General features: G+C 43.3%; 1 protein-coding gene across 1 annotated transcript in view; it reads right to left on the bottom strand.

Moving 5' to 3' along the window:
* Positions 1-15,642, bottom strand: part of LOC139389648 (multiple epidermal growth factor-like domains protein 9) — a 37,065-nt gene extending 21,423 nt beyond the window's left edge. The window contains exons 1-2 of the mRNA XM_071136515.1: positions 14,963-15,642; positions 3,311-3,509 (exon numbers count right to left, since the gene is read on the bottom strand). Of these exons, the coding sequence (XP_070992616.1) occupies positions 3,311-3,509; positions 14,963-15,515 (752 nt within the window). The 5' untranslated portion in view covers positions 15,516-15,642. The remainder of the gene's footprint in view (positions 1-3,310; positions 3,510-14,962) is intronic.
* Between the last annotated feature and the right edge of the window lie 651 nt (positions 15,643-16,293).

Here is a 16,293-nt window from a genome sequence, read left to right as displayed (position 1 = left end):
ATATACCAGGAGAGTCCTGTGACGTTTGGATTCCAATGCACCAACCTACTTCCTGCACTCCGGAGCCAACTGCATGCACCACTAGATCAAGAGGCTAACATGTCGCTCTGGAGAAAACAGTAACAGTTAATTTCAGGTGTGAGATAAGGACATCAATGCACTACGGCTCCCCCCACAGTGCTCTGCTAAACTGGTTCATGATGACATGACCCATCAAAGGGAAGGGAGGATATTGAGAGGGATTTCCCCGGGTTCCCATTGATTGCCCCAGTTAATGTCCAATCAAACTCGCATGAAAAGGGAGAGGTGTGCGCCGGAATCCTTGAAAAGAGAGTGCTTTTTCAACTAAATATCCTAAAATAAAGAAATGAAAGCAGCCAAAACACATTTACACCAAGGCGTGTTTTCATAATCATACAAAATGGCTCGCAATCTCTCAATTCCTTCCTGACAAGAAATATGCAAACATAAAAAAGTATTATTCAAATTTGTTTCGGCTACTGTATTAGAGAGTGAGATTAGGCGGAAATATCTGCCCCAAATCAATATTTCATTACAGACTGTGTTTCCATTCCATAGAGGACGAGGGTGAAAAATAAATGTGCAACTTTAAAAACAGTGCCCCTAAGGATTGGCCCAAATAAACTATTGATATAACATTTATGGCGAAAGGAAGTCATTTGAGCTAGAACATAATTGTTTTTGGTAGTATATTGACATAACTGTGGAGCTAAATCATGATAGTGGTTTATAGAGCAGTACCACGTCATATCAGAATACAATCATTAATTTAGTTGCTAAGATACAGTAACATGAAGCCTCCTACTATGTCATGCTACTGTCTCTTAGCAACAGCTTGTTTTTCCCACAGGCTTGAGATTAGTCCCATTTCGATCAGACGGTCTCTGTGCAGCGGTATCTGTTCGTCAAGCCCCCCAGCCTACACAGAGAGACAGAAAGTGCAGTCGGCACTGTTTCCAATGCTGCACTCCTTATTATTTAGTATTGAGGCCCTAGATGAAGCAGACTACAGGAGGGCGTCAGGAGTACGAACGGGTGCAAAACCTATCCTGTTAGGCTGAGGATTAGCGTCAAATCACCTTCGTGTGTTGAGGTTGTTAACGCAGATCGTGATTTAGAAAAGGGCTCAAGACGAGACTGGCCAGGTTCACCTCCTGCAGTCTGCCATCTGTGTATGTGCACATACTGTATGAGCATATTGTCATGAACTATCAGCCGAATAGGCACAGGTCAAGTCATGATCACTAATCATCACGCCTGAAAACAAATTATCAACGGAAGGCTCTGAGACAAGCTCGCAGTTCGGTAGCTTTTGTTTTGACTGATGGGCCCTGTGGCCAAGGATCTATTTCCCGGTTTGTTGTTGGTCACCTGTGGATCTAGTTTGGTAAAGAGCACAGCGGGACACAGTAAGACATAGCTTCTTACAGATGAGTGAATGAAAAAGTAGCAACTTCCTACCAACGTGGTCTAGTAGGCTGGGAACCAAGCATATTCTTATAGCAATGTAGAGCTGCTACCAAGAGGAGCACATCCTTCCTATGCAAGATGAAAAGCGACGACAACTGAAACCGAAACAGTACATCTCATATTGAGCTTCAACTACAACGAATACCTCATCAACCTTCAATGGATTTACCATGTTTGTCTGAAGAGAACTGTGGCTATACTTTAAGACTATGGCACTATACAGATCAGGTATATGCTCATGCTTAACCTAGATCCGGTCAGTTCATGTCCTTGAGGAAATGTGAAGAACAAAGAGCTCAAGTTGAAATCCCAGGCAGGCAGCTCTGATCCAGACGTCTGCAAGCCAATGACTTCCTGGTCCTCTCCCAGGTTCCAGGCTGGAACAGATCAGTATTATGCTGTGATCTGGAACCAGTAGGTGATTAGTTTAATCCAAGCTCTCTGTTCCTGGCCATGCAATTAAATAGACCTAAGCGAAAACACACAGACACACTTAGAGTTCCAATAGCCAATGTGATAGAATGCCAAATGGCAAAGTAAAAGATGAATATGACTGTAATACGAAAGGCTGGAGTGTCCATCAGTAAATGAGAGGCATCCTCTAAAGCAGGGCTGCCCAACCCTCTTCCCGGAGACCTACCATCCTGTGGGTTTTCAGTCCAACCCTAATTTAACATACCTGATTCTACTAATTAGGTGCTCAACAGGACCTTAACTAGCTGAATCAGATATACTAAATTAGGGTTGGACTGAAAACCCACAGGATGGTAGATCTCCAGGAAGAGGGTTGGGCAGCCCTGCTCTAAAGCATGAGGGAGGCTGGGGGGGGGGGGTCTGGGAGCCATCTAATCTGTGTAAATCACAGTGCTTACCCACTGGGAGAGAGCTGGCCTCGCCTGGGTTAGACCACCACTACGCTAGCTGGGTTAGCACTGGGTAGGCTCAGACTGTCTGAGCAGGATCATATTATGTGGGCTAGTGTTACTGCGTGAGGGCAGGGCTAGCCCCATACGCTCCTGCCCTCAGAATAAACCCCTGGCCTTTTTTTTCCCTGAATTTGAATCCTACAGCTTCAGCCCCATGTATATTCCTACATGAATGTACAAAATGTTTGTCATAAACTTAATTTGGCACAATAAAACTAACTCTATGTTATCTACCTGCTTGCTGTATGTTGACAGTTGATTCACAGCCACTGGGCATTAGAAACATCACAAGGATGTTCACTCAGCTTTCTGACCAGACACATTCCTTTCAACGGTTCAGAAACGAAAATACGACAGCTATTTTTAGCATATTCCTAAGCCAAACAAGCTGCCTCTCTCCAAGTCACACTCTTTCTGACACTGTAAGGCTGTATCTGAGGCAGTGTGTTGTTTAGCTCAGGGTATGAGAACCAACCGAGGTCTGGCGCACCAACTGTCTCTCGCTACAAAGGCCAGGGGGATGGTGGCCTGGTCGGCCAGGCTGCTGAACAAGACCAGGAAGATAATGACTCCACAAGATGGCTCCAGTATATCATAAACACTAGAGATTTGAAGGTGCTCTAACTCTACAACATCTTGTGTGATAAGTTCATGTATATTTCAGAGCTGTATATTTTATGCACAACAGTGTCTGCTAAATCAGTCATTCAAACAGTTTTTATACATTGTGATTTCTAAAACTACATCTCCCTGAGCTTTCGCCAAAGATGCAGTAGATAGGGACCCCCAAAAAAATCAGATTTGATTCTGGTTTGGTAGGTGGTACGCTCTACTGAATGTATAGTGTTTAATTCCCAGTGCCATTAGTGCACAGAGGAAGCAAGTGCTCTTACCTGTCACATAGGTGGTTGACAGCGCCGTAGGAGTCACAGCCGCAGGCTATGCAGCTGGTGGTGCCATTGGTGAAGTGTCCTTCCTCACAGTCCTCACACAGCAGCCCCGTGTACCCTGACATGCAGACACACTGGCCTGTCTTCTTGTCACAGTCATCCACGTCTAGAACACCCTCGCTGCTGCAGTTACACAGAGACTCTGCAGGGACAGAGAGGAAGAGAGAGGAGGAGATTGTTATGATACGGCACCACAGGAGAGGAGACCGGTTGCTGCTACTCACACAGCCTAATTTACAAGAATGATGTGGGAGGCTGGGGGAGGCAGGGCGGCTGCACTCTGTCATACCGTAAACCATTATACAATACTGTACATTGAAAGCTGAGAACAAAAAATGAAAGGTTTGAGGAATAATGTTAATTGCTGAATATGTGTCATATTATGCACATGACTAGAGCAAACGAACAGTTGAAAATCCATAGTGTGTTGACAAGGTTGCTTGTCCTTGCAAGTCCATGTAGAGGTTGAAATTGAAACTAATGGGTGTTGAAGTAAAACAGTGTGTCCTATGATCCAATATGGTGTTGTGCTGTGTTGACTATTAGCACAGTACTGTATGTTTCAGTGCAGTGAGATAGGAAGGGTTTGACCTTAACATAGTAACTTTTGTCCAACATTACTGCTCTAAACGTTCAGAACACATTGTTGTGCTGTCTTCTCAGACATCGGCATAGCCATTAGAGGGGATTTAATGTCATTTTCTGCAACAGTAGCGTCCTCAGATCAGCGCTCTCCATCTCTGGCCATTGTTCCAGCTTTATGTAACAGTGAAAGGGCATGGTTATGCAAGCCTGGAGAGCACTGTCAGCTTTCTATTTGTTCAATGAAGCCATCTTCCCTGCACAACCCATCAGACTGTGTGAGATCCTGGGCCGTGTAGCTGCCAATCTTGCTCGATTGGGCGTACGAACGCACAAGGTTTCACTCTGTTGTATTAGATTTGACCCAAACCTGTAGTTTTTAAGTTAGGCCAATAAGTGTCTTTGGCATATTGTCTTGCAGTATTAAGGCTACTACAAGCTTCACTCCACTGATCTACGTGCGTGCACATGGGTGGAGTGGGATTTTGGGAAGGCAAGGAAGAGTCGCCTTCCATTGCTAAGACGTTGCACAGATCGAACAATGAGCCAGATGTTTCACCAGGTGTATAAACTTGAAGCATCCAGTTGGCACTTTTAGAAGGGCTGCAGGTAGCCTCGTGGTTAGAGCGTTGGACTCGTAACCCAAAGGTTGCAAGATTGAATCCCCGAGCTGACAAGGTAAAAATCTGTCGTTCTGCCCCTGAATAAGGCAGTTAACCCACTGTTCCTAGGCCATCATTGAAAATAATAATTTGTTCTTAACTGACTTGCCTACTTAAATAAATAAAAAAAATACAAATCTCCCTTACTAACAAATATGGTGACTAGAGGAAGCCCAGTGGCCGGCAGTGAGAGAAGGATGGATTTTGGCATACATTTTTTTCGCAGTTGAAACATTTGATCTCAAAAATTAAAAGCTGACTTGTCTTGAGTCAATAAGTATTAATGCCCTTTTATGGCAAGCCTAAATAAGTTCAGGATGAAAAATGTGCTTAACAAGTTACATAAGTTGCATGGATTCACTCTGTGTGCAATAGTGTTTTAAAATGATTTTTGAATGACTACCTCATCTCTGTACAAAACAGATAAAATTACTTGTAAGGTCCCTCAGTTGAGCAGTGAATTTCAAACATAGATTCAACCACAAAGACCAGGGAGGTTTTCCAATACCTTGCAAAGAAGGGCACCTATTGGTAGATGTGTTTAAAAAAACATTGAATATCCCTTGGAGCATGATTACATTATTAATTATCATTGATGATAGACAACAATAATTGTTTCACCTCTTCCACACGGACTTTATGGAATTCAAAAGTACAATTCTTGTCTTTTATAATTTGGTCCGATATACTTGGATGTGTAGCGTTAGTGTTTGTTGCTGGCATGTCATCCCTAAGTTTGCTTATCGTGCCAATTAAAAAGTCATTAAAGTAGTTTGCAATATCAGTGGGCTTTGTAATGATTTGTAATGATTCAATAAATGAAGGAGCCAAGTTGGCTTTTCCCCCAAAATGTCATTTAAGGTGCCCCAAAGATTTTTATTATCATTCTTTATATAATTTAGTTGTTTCATAGTGTAGTATTTTTATTTAGTTTAGTCACATGATTTCTTAATTTGCAGTACGTTTGCCAATCAGTTGGGCTGCCAGACTTAACTTCCATACCTTTTGCCTCGTCCCTCTCAACCATACAATTTTTCAATTCCTCATCAATCCAAGGGGATTTAACAGTGTTTACAGTAATTTTCTTAATGGGTGCGTGCCTATTAGTAACTGGAATAAGTAGTTTCATAAATGTGTCAAGTGCATCATCTAGTTGCTCCTCATTACACACCACAGACCAGCAAATATTATTTACATCAACAACATATGTGTCACTACAAAATCACTACATTATACACTATATTAGGCCCAGCATTTGGAACTTTGGTTTTCCTAGATATGGCTATTATATTGTGATCACTACATCCTATGGATTTGGATACTGCTTTAAAGCAAATATCTGCAGCGTTAGTAAAGATGTGATCAATAGATTGATGATTTAATTCCTGTGCTGTTTGTAACTACCCTGGTAGGTTGACTGACATGATCCAGGTTGCAGGCACTGGTTATAGTTTGAAGTTTTTTTCCTGAGTGGGCAGCTTGATATTTAAATCACCCAGAAAATATACTTCTCAGTTGATATGACATACATTATCAAGCATTTCACACATATCCAGATACTGACTGTTAGCACTTGGTGGACTATAGCAGCTTCCTACAAGAATGGGCTTTAGGTGAGGCAGATGAACCTGTAGCCATATTACTTCAACAGTATTTAACATTAGATCATAAGCTTTACAGGAATATGGTTCTGAATATACAGTGGCCAAAAGTTTTGAGAATGACACAAATATTAATTTCCACAAAGTTTGCTGCTTCAGTGTCTTTAGATATTTTTGTCAGATGTTACTATGGAATACTGAAGTATAATTACAAGCATTTCTTAAGTGTCAAAGGCTTTTATTGACAATTACATTAAGTTGATGCAAAGAGTCAATATTTGCAGTATTGACCCTTTGTTTTCAAGACCTCTCTAATCAGCCCTGGCATGCTGTCAATTAACCTCTGGGCCACATCCTGACTGATGGCAGCCCATTCTTGCATAAATCAATGATTGGAGTTTGTCAGAATTTGTGGGTTGCTCGTTTGTCCACCCGCCTCTTGAGGATTGACCACAAGTTCTCAATGGGATTAAGGTCTGGGGAGTTTCCTGGCCATGGACCCAAAATATCGATGTTTTGTTCCCCGAGCCACTTAGTTATCACTTTTGCCTTATGGCAAGGTGCTCCATCATGCTGGAAAAGGCATTATTCGGCAGCAAACTGTTCCTGGATGGTTGGGAGAAGTTGCTCTCGGAGGGTGTGTTAGTACCATTCCACTCCCTTGGCTGAGAAGCAACCCCACGCATGAATGGTCTCAGGATGCTTTACTGTTGGCATGATAAAGGACTGATGGTTTTCCTGGAGAGAAGAAGGCTTCTTTGCTGCCCTTCTTGACACCAGGCCATCCTCCAAAAGTCTTCTCCTTGCTGTGCGTACAGATGAACTCACACCTGCCTGCTGCCATTCCTGAGCAAGCTCTGTACTGGTGGTGCCCCGATCCCGCAGCTGAATCAACTTTAGGAGACGGTCCTGGAACTTGCTGGACTTTCTTGGGCGCCCTGAAGCCTTCTTCACAACAATTTAACCGCTCTCTTTGAAGTTCTTGATGATCCGATAAATGGATGATTTATTTAGGTGCAATCTTACTGGCAGCAATATCCTTGCCTGTGAAGCCCTTTTTGTGCAAAGCAATGATGACAGCACGTGTTTCCTTGCAGGTAACCATGGTTGACAGAGGAAGAACAATGATTACAAGCACCACCCTCATTTTGAAGCTTCCAGTCTGTTATTCGAACTCCATCAGCATGACAGAGTGATCTCCAGCCTTGTCCTCATCAACACTCACACCTGTGTTAACGAGAGAATCACTGACATGATGTCAGCGGGTCCTTTTGCGGCAGGGCTGAAATGCAGTGGAAATATTTTTGGGGGATTCAGTTCATTTGCATGGCAAAGAGGGACTTTGCAATTAATCTGATCACTTATTCATAACATTCTGGGGTATATGCAAATTGCCATCACACAAACTGAGGCAGCAGACTTTGAAAATGTATATTTGTGTCTTTCTCAAAACTTTTGGCCACGATTTTAGACCGCAACACCGCCTCCGTTGGCATTTCTGTCTTTTCAGTAGATGTTATAACCATGTATTGCTACCACTGTATCATCAAAGGTATAATCTAAGTGAGTTTCAGAGATGGTCAGAATATGAATGTCATCTGTTACAAGCAAGTTATTGACTTCATGGACCTTGTTTCTTAGGCTACATATGTTAATATGGGCTACTTTTAGCACTTTTCTAGGTTGCTTTACTGGGAAGCTTATCAGAGGTAGACTTACGCATGTTATTTACATTGGAGCTGATAGCGCAGGGTGAGCTGCATAAAGTGATCTTCCTAATATTGCTCAGTGCTAACAGTGTACCTCTGGTTTATAGGCTCATGATTACTGCTTACAATAGCAGTAGGATAAACAGATGTATTCGGTGCAATTAAGGGTACATAAATTAAATTACCTACATTTGTGTTTGCCAATGCCCCTAAGATCATGTACATTTGATGCCGCATTATGACGACTCATTGTCACAATGGTAGGGATTAACTGAGCTGGTCTTGGATCATTTACCAGTCATTGTTTCAACGCAGCCTTGAAATGCATGGACAGAGTCCAGGAGCCAAGATGATTTGGATGGACTCTGTCATTCCTGTAGAGTATCTTCTGTTTCCAGAAGGTGTTAATAAAAGTGACTCCAGCAGAGCTACAGTAGTCTTTTAGCCAGATGTGTAATCCGTAATCCATTTTCTTTGTGGTATTTTAATGCTAAAATCAGTTTTAAAAAATCAATTTTCAAATGTTCTGAGCTAGCCCTCCTGATGTCGTTTGACCCCACATGGACTACGACAGTGTCAGCTCCCGGCATCTGTGGTAGAACAGTCGGAAGCAGCCTTGTTATGTCCTGTTCTCGTGCTCCTGTGTAGAACAGGGTTTTTGCCTTGGGGACTGAGATGTTTTTCACCACAGAGCTGCCTATGATGACAGTTGGTGATGTTGAATGGGCCGGTCTCTCAGGTAGCCTCACAGTCTGGGAGCTCCGAGAATCTGAACCAGAGATAGAAGCCACCGGAGAGGGAGAAAGAGCCGAGGACGAAGACGCAGGTACCTCTGGATCCGATCTTGATTGGGAAGCCACCAAGGACGAAGGCGCCGGAACCTCTGGATCCAGGGCGGCAAAGCTGTTTCTGGTCTGTGTCAGTTCCAGGCTCAACATCTCCATGGAGACCCCCGTTGCCAGAGGTCACCTTCTTCGACTTCCACGGCGAGTGACGTTCCTCCATGGCTGGTTGGTTGGGTCAAGATCAGCTCCATTCTCCAGGGGAGGGGGAGAGCCCTTCGGGATGGAACCCTGCCTTGCAACGACCAGTCGGCTGTGGAGAGCCGGCACGGTGGCGAAACTTCCAGCAGACCAGAGCGGCATCCAGCTACTGGGGTGGAAGAAAAATAAAAAGTAGGTTGGCGTGGGTTCCCCAGTAGCTTATGTAGGTTTGCTACTTAATTGCTAAGAGTAGCTACTTCACTCGTGTAGTCCTCCTCCACAAGCAGTTGCTACATTGAAAGTCAGCGTGGTCCACATTCTTCCGGAACAAAGCAAAGTAAACGCAGCTCCTGCAATGATAGAAATGTTCAATAGCGGCCTCCATTTGAGAACCGCCGAGCCGGCTAGGCTAGCTGGGCTTTCGGGTCTCTCCCCCATACAGAATCTCGCAGGACCCCGGGACAGATAGCAGCACTCACAGCAATTGATCCCAACACAGTCGCAGGATTCAAAATAAAATAACAGTATATAAAAACACTGTCAGCTTTTAAACCGAGGTCTATAGTTCAGGTTTCAGTTTCGGCGTTCGACGTCATTCAACAACAACAAACATAGGTGTGTTGAACCTGCCTGTGGTTGCGGTGGGGATATGTATGAATACACCCAGTCACTACAAAGATACAGGTGTCTTCCCTAACTCAGTTGCCAAAGAGGAATCAAACCGCTCAGGGATTTCACCATGAGGCCAATAGTGACTTTAAAATTGAATGGCTGTGAAAGCAGAAAACTGAGAATGGATCAACAACATTGTAGTTCTCAGCAATACTAACCTAGTTGGCAGAGTGAAAAGGAAGCCTGTACAGAATAAAAATATTCCAAAACATGCTTCCTGTTTGCAACAAGGCACTAAAGTAATGCTGACAAAGATGTGGCAAAGCAATTAACGTTTTGTCCTGAATACAAAGTATTATGTTTGGGGCAAATCCAATAGAACACATTACTTAGTACCACTCTTCATTTTCAAGCATAGTGGTGGCTGCATTATGTTATGGGTATGCTTGTAATCTTTAAGGAGGTTTTTAGGATAAAAAAAGAAACCGAATGGTGCTAAGTACAGGAAAAATCCTAGAGGAAAACCTGATTCAGTCTGCTTTCCACCAGACACTGGGAGATGAATTCACCTTTCAGCAATACAATAGACCAAAACACAAGGCCAAATAGACACTACAGTTCAGTGGAGGCTGGTGGGAGGAGCTATAAGAGGACGGGCTCATTGTAATGACTGAAATGGAAGAAATGGAACGGAGTCATATTTTATTTTCCATGTGTTTTATACCGTTCTATTTATTCAATTTCAGCCATTACTATGAGCTCATCCTCCTATAGCTCCTCCCACCAGCCTCTACTGCTGGAGTTGCTTACCAAGACCACATTAAATGTTCCTGAGTGGCCTAGTTATAGTTTTGACTTAAATCGGTTTAAAAATCTATGGCAAGACTTGAAAATGACTGTCTAGCAATGAACAGCAACCAACTTGACAGAGCTTAATGAATTTTTTTAAGAATGTGCAAATCACAGGAGGTTGGTGGCACCTTAATTGGATAGAGTGTGCTTGTGTTAATGACTGGAGTGGAATAAGTGGAATGGTATCAAATACATCAAACACATGGTTTCCAGGTGTTTGATGCCATTCCATTTGCGCCGTTCAGACCATTATTATGAGCCGTCCTCCCCTCATCAGCCTCCTGTGGTTCACCCTAACCACCTGAAGTGGTCAGACAGTTCTGAACACAATCAGACCACAAGTGACTTTGTTACTTATGCAAATGAGATATTTCTGTATATCATTTTCAATACATTTGCAAAAATGTCTAAAAACATGTTTTCACTTTGTCATTAAAAGGGGTATCGTGTGTAGATGGGTGAGAAAAAAAGATGTTATACATTTTTAATTCAGGCTGTAACAACAAATGTGGAATAACTCAAGTGGTATGAATACTTTCTGAAGGCACTGTACATGCTAGAACGTTCCAATGGTCGTGTCTACACTTGACACTTACATGCGACTTCTGCTATCAGAATACGAATCTCGCATTGAAAAGACAAAAGTCGCTGTGTGGTCTGATTGTGTTCAGATCTGTCTGTGGTCAGGGTGCATTGTGTGCGGATTTCTCCTCAGTCTGGGTGCAATAAGGCTACCGAAAGCGCATACAGTGGGCGACGTTGCTTGCTATATTAGCTTGCTGGCTAGCTACAGAGGTTAGCTGGCTACTTAGCTACAGTTGGTAGCTACTGCCATAAGCTGTTTTGTTATTATCATATTTTGCCTATTCCACCATTGTAGAACGCATACTGGCATTTGAATATTGCGCGGGAATGGACACAATGTGGACATAGTAGACACATTTAAATGTAAATGTAGATGCACGACGTGTTCAGAAATGAATATTTAATACATTTTGAATTAAGGTTGTAACAACATAATGTGGAATAAGTCAATGGGTATGAATATTTCCTGAAGGCACTGTACATACTAGAACACGCCAATACCATATCGCTAGCTCACGCTTGGCTCTGCTCACCTCCTTCCTTCTTCTGCGCATTATGATTCATTTTCCCACATCTGCATGTGAAATAGTCAGATTTATAATAGAAAAATATGCCCTGGCCTCCCGAGTGGTGCAGCGGTCTAAGGCACTGTATTGCAGTACTGGAGGTGTTATTACAGACATGGGTTCATTTCCCGGGGAGGGTTTGGCCTAGCGTTGAGGTCATCATGTTTTGGTCATGGAAAAAAAACACATGGCTAGCTAGTTGGCTACAGCAGGTTCTACCATTTCACAATAGGTGATGCGTATTACAAGAAGCCGCCCATTTCGTGACAAAAAAAAGGCATTGCAACACTGTGAATCTCCCGTCTGCGTAGACCATGTAATAAGCTTCACTTAACGGCCTTGTTGCAAACAGAATGGATGATTTGGAGGGGATTTTTTAACACAAGCTTCCTTCCTTTCACTTTCATACAGGCCAGTAATGTGGAATGAATAATAATGTTCAAATCAAATACAACAGGTACAACCTTACCGTGAAATGCTTACTTACAAGCCCTTCACCAACAATGCAGTTCAATAAATAGTTAAGAAAATATTTACTAAATAAACTAAAGTGAAAAATAATTATAAAATAAATCAAAAACGAAGAAGGTCTACAAACCTGACTCAGTTACACCAGCTCTGTCAGAAGGAATGGGACACAATTCACCCAACTTATTGTGGGAAGCTTGTGGAAGACTACCCGAAATGTTTGACCCAAGTTAAATAATTTAAAGGCTATGCTACAATACTAATTGAGTGTATGTAAACTTCTGACCCACTGGGAATGTGATGAAAGAAATAAAAGCTGAAATATATCACTCTACTATTATTCTGACATTTCACATTCTTAAAATAAAGGGAATTTTTGCTAGGATTAAATGTCAGGAATTGTAAAAAACAGAATTTAAATGTATTTGGCTAAGGTGTATGTAAACTTCCGACTTCAACTGTAGGTCCTGGATGTCTGGAAGCTTGGCCCCAGTGATGTACTGGGACGTATGCGCCTTACAGTCAGATGCCAAGCAGTTGCCATACCAGGAGGTGATGCAACCGGTCAGGATGCTCTCGATGGTGTAGCTGTAGATGTGGACACCAAGGAACTTGAAACTCTCGACCCACTCCACTTCAGCCCCGTCAATGTTAATGGGGCCTGTTCGGCCTTCCTTTTCCTATAGTCCACGATCAGCTCCTTTGTGTTGCTCACATTGAGGGAGAGGTTGTTGTCCTGGCACCACACAGCCAGGTCTCTGACCATCTCCCTATAGGCTGTCTCATCATTGTCGGTGATCAGGCCTACCACTGTTGTTTCGTCAGCAAACTTAATGATGGTGTTTGAGTTGTGCTTGGCCACGCAGTGATGGGTGAACAGGGGGTGCAGGATGGGACTAAGCACGCACCCCTGAGGGGCCCCAGTATTGATCATCAGCATGGCAGATGTTTTGTTGCCAACCCTTACCACCTGGGGGGGTGGCCCGTCAGGAAGTCCAGGAGCCAGTTGCAGAGGGAGGTGTTTAGTCCCAGGGTCCTTAGCTTAGTGGGCACAGGGACTATGGTGGTTTGTTTGAAACATGTAGGTATTACAGACTCAGGCAGGGAAAGTTGAAAATGTCAGTGAAGACACTTGCCAGTTGGTCAGGGCATGCTTTGAGTACACGTCCTGGTAATCCGTCTGGCTCTGCGGCTTTGTGAATGTTGACCTGTTTAAAGGTCTTGCTCATATGGGCTACAGAGAGCATGATCACACAGTCGTCCAGAACAGCTGGTACTCTCATGCATGCTTCAGTGTTTCTTGCCTCGAAGCGAGCATAAAAGGCATTTAGCTCGTATGGTAGGCTCGCGTCACTGGGCATTTGCAGCTGGGTTTCCCTTTGTAGTCCGTAGTATTTTTCAAGCCCTGCCACATCTGAAGAGTGTCAGAGCCGGTGTAGTAGGATTCAATCTAAGTCCTGAATGGATGCTTTGCCTGTTTAATGGTTCATCTGTGGGCATTCTTATAAGCATCCGGATTAGTGTCCCGCGCCTTGAAAGCGTCAGCTCTAGCCTTTAGCTCGATGCGGATGTTGCCTGTAATCCATGTGGTTGATGTCTTTGTATTTTCAAGTATTGTGGTGCGAGCATCATGCTATGGGTAGGCTTGTCACCGGAAAGGACTGGGGAGTTTGTTAGGATCAAAAGAAATATGAAAGGAGTATAAGAAAATCCACCCAGTCTTCTGAAAATCTGAAAACCTAACCCAAGGATAGAGTGGGGCAATTCCAGAATGGATTTCCAAGAGGTGTTGAGTTTACCTGAATGGTCAGGTCTCCATCCTGATTTTAAATCTGCTTTAAAAAAAAAAGAAGTTTCCCTAAAAGTTGTGCTAGGTTGGTAGAATATTTTTCACAATTATTCACAACTGCAATCAATATATTCTAATTTGGATTAGGAAGTGTACATCTATGGGGGGGGGGGGGGGGGGGGGGGGGGGTCGCATTTAATCCCTTTTTAGATTAGATTAGATTATTTTAGATCCCTTTTTAGAATGTGGAAGGGGTGTGTAGACTTTCAAGTGTTGCTCACCCCAATCTCTACATTGGAGGGGACTGTCGGAACGTTTATCGTCATGCAATACTTCAACCGCAGAACAACGGGGCCAGAGACGAGGGAGGTGGGAGACAACATAAACCGCTAAGGTTATAACAGTGCTGGCTCATTCATGTCTTGGTCTGCTCATTTTGATTGGATGTGGGGTAACATTCCCCTGTCCCCCATCGGTCTTCGGATGTTAAATAGACACAAAGGCCACGGGGATCAAACCACTGTCCAAACGGACACGTGTTGTCTGCTTGTAGGAAAAATAAACCATATCATGGTGGCAATTATATGCAGACATGGAGAAGTCTGTGTGGATGGATGAATAAAAATAAGGGATAAACACCCTCCCCCTTCCCCCTCCCATGCAATCACCATAATATCTGACACACTTGTGCATGTCACATACATAGCCTACCTAATAAAGGCCCCATCATCTCTGGGAGCGCCAAACGTAGCCTATAGTAATATTACTCTGGAACCGGTATGTCCTAATTCATATGGATCATTTAGTTATGCCTGATCATTTTGCAAGGAGAAAGCCGTCCATGGTTTGAGGTCCACGATCTATTGTTTCTACAATCTCAGTTTCTTCGCCTGCCTGCGCTCTGCGTCAAAAGACATACTGCGGACGTTTTGGTTGTGCCTTTGGTTACATGTTAATAGATTATTATTTTTTGCATGAAAATTGACATTTCTGCAAACATAAGTGAATGTGTGAGGTGATTAAAGGTCAGAGAGTAAAATTCCATATAGGCTATCAGTCTAATGAGGTGTATCCATTGTGGAGGTGTGGCAGAGGGTATTCTATACACAACATAACATAACAATTGATGCGCCTTGGAACATTATATATGTATTCTTATCACATCTAAGCGCCAACATAGGCTCACCTTGACTATTGTCCGAGGTAATCTTTGCATCGATGTTATCTGAAGACCACGCATCATTTGTCGTCCGCTGAGAAACCATGGAGACCATGGTCTGCAGCGTTTTTTCTGGAGGAAAAACTGATCGCGCATCAGTGGATCTTTTGCTTGAATTTGATGTTCTGGAGCTCAAAGCCATTATTTGTTGTCTAGGAGTTGAAATCATTTCTATGCTTGGCTTTGGGGTTATAGGGTCCGTTGTCGGTGGCTGAATTGTGGTTGCGGTTGGCGAGTCAGGAACCGTGGAGACCTGTATCGTTTTGCTGGTCGCTCTGGCGGAGACAATTGTGGGCGACGGCGTGAGCCCAGTTACTAGGCCGAGCACAAACCTGTCCTCAGGTAAACGATTGGGCAAGGTGGTGTAGAGCTGCTCCAAGCTCTCGGATACTGAGCGAGGCTTCCTGGAGATAGGCGACGCATTGTAGGAGTTGATGCGAGGTGCAGCATCAGAAAATCCAATATACAAAATAAATAGCAAAGCCGGGGATATGTACATCATTAAGGCCGTTAACCTCATATTCAATTTCAGCTCTCCATGTAAAGCCTTAGTAATGGTCTGTCTCAGACCTTTCCCTGAATGGACTAGCCTATGCTGTTCGCAATTGCTACCCAGTGATTGCGAACCGAACTACCCGCAGCTTCTTGACTTCACTTTCAGTTCAACCTAGCCCAGCGCAATGAAAGGAAACGCTGTGGATTGTCATATCCTTCAGCCAATGAGGGCATTGAGGGGAGGTCTCGTGGTATGGTTAGGTGCGTTTGTTTTCCCATCGCAAAGGCATTTGATTGGTTCAATGCGTAATCGTGAGCCAGTTTGCGATGAGTGCAATGAGAAATATGTTTGATTTTTCATTTGACACACTTTAAAACAAATATAAATAATCTAAAATTACGTTATTTTATGATTATAGACTAGACATTACATCCATTCGATTATGGGACATTAGGCCTTGGCTATTCATGAAATAGCATATGCCCCTCTAATCGATGTACCCCCCTATAAGCAGCAACACGCTGAAAAAGTAAGCTCTCCAGGACTTTAGGCCTAGACTCGAGAAAAAAAGATGGGGATGTTTATTATGCCTACGCTGTAGGATATGTGCGCGCTGTCGCCTAATCACCCATTGTCTCTACTGTGTGCGAGCTCCACTATGTGGCTGATAGGCCTAAACACCTGTCGTCTACAGTCATTCATCAGCAGTGACATGAGCTGCCCAACAAGTTCAAGATCAAAGAAACAGAGCTGTTACACTGAATAATTAAGCATTTGATTATATGATTAGACAACCCTTAAA

This window comes from Oncorhynchus clarkii, chromosome 30, assembly GCF_045791955.1.
Source record: "Oncorhynchus clarkii lewisi isolate Uvic-CL-2024 chromosome 30, UVic_Ocla_1.0, whole genome shotgun sequence".
Classification (NCBI taxonomy): Eukaryota; Metazoa; Chordata; class Actinopteri; order Salmoniformes; family Salmonidae; genus Oncorhynchus; species Oncorhynchus clarkii.
Note: the sequence above shows the minus strand (reverse complement) of the source record. Positions and strands in the feature narration are given on the sequence as shown.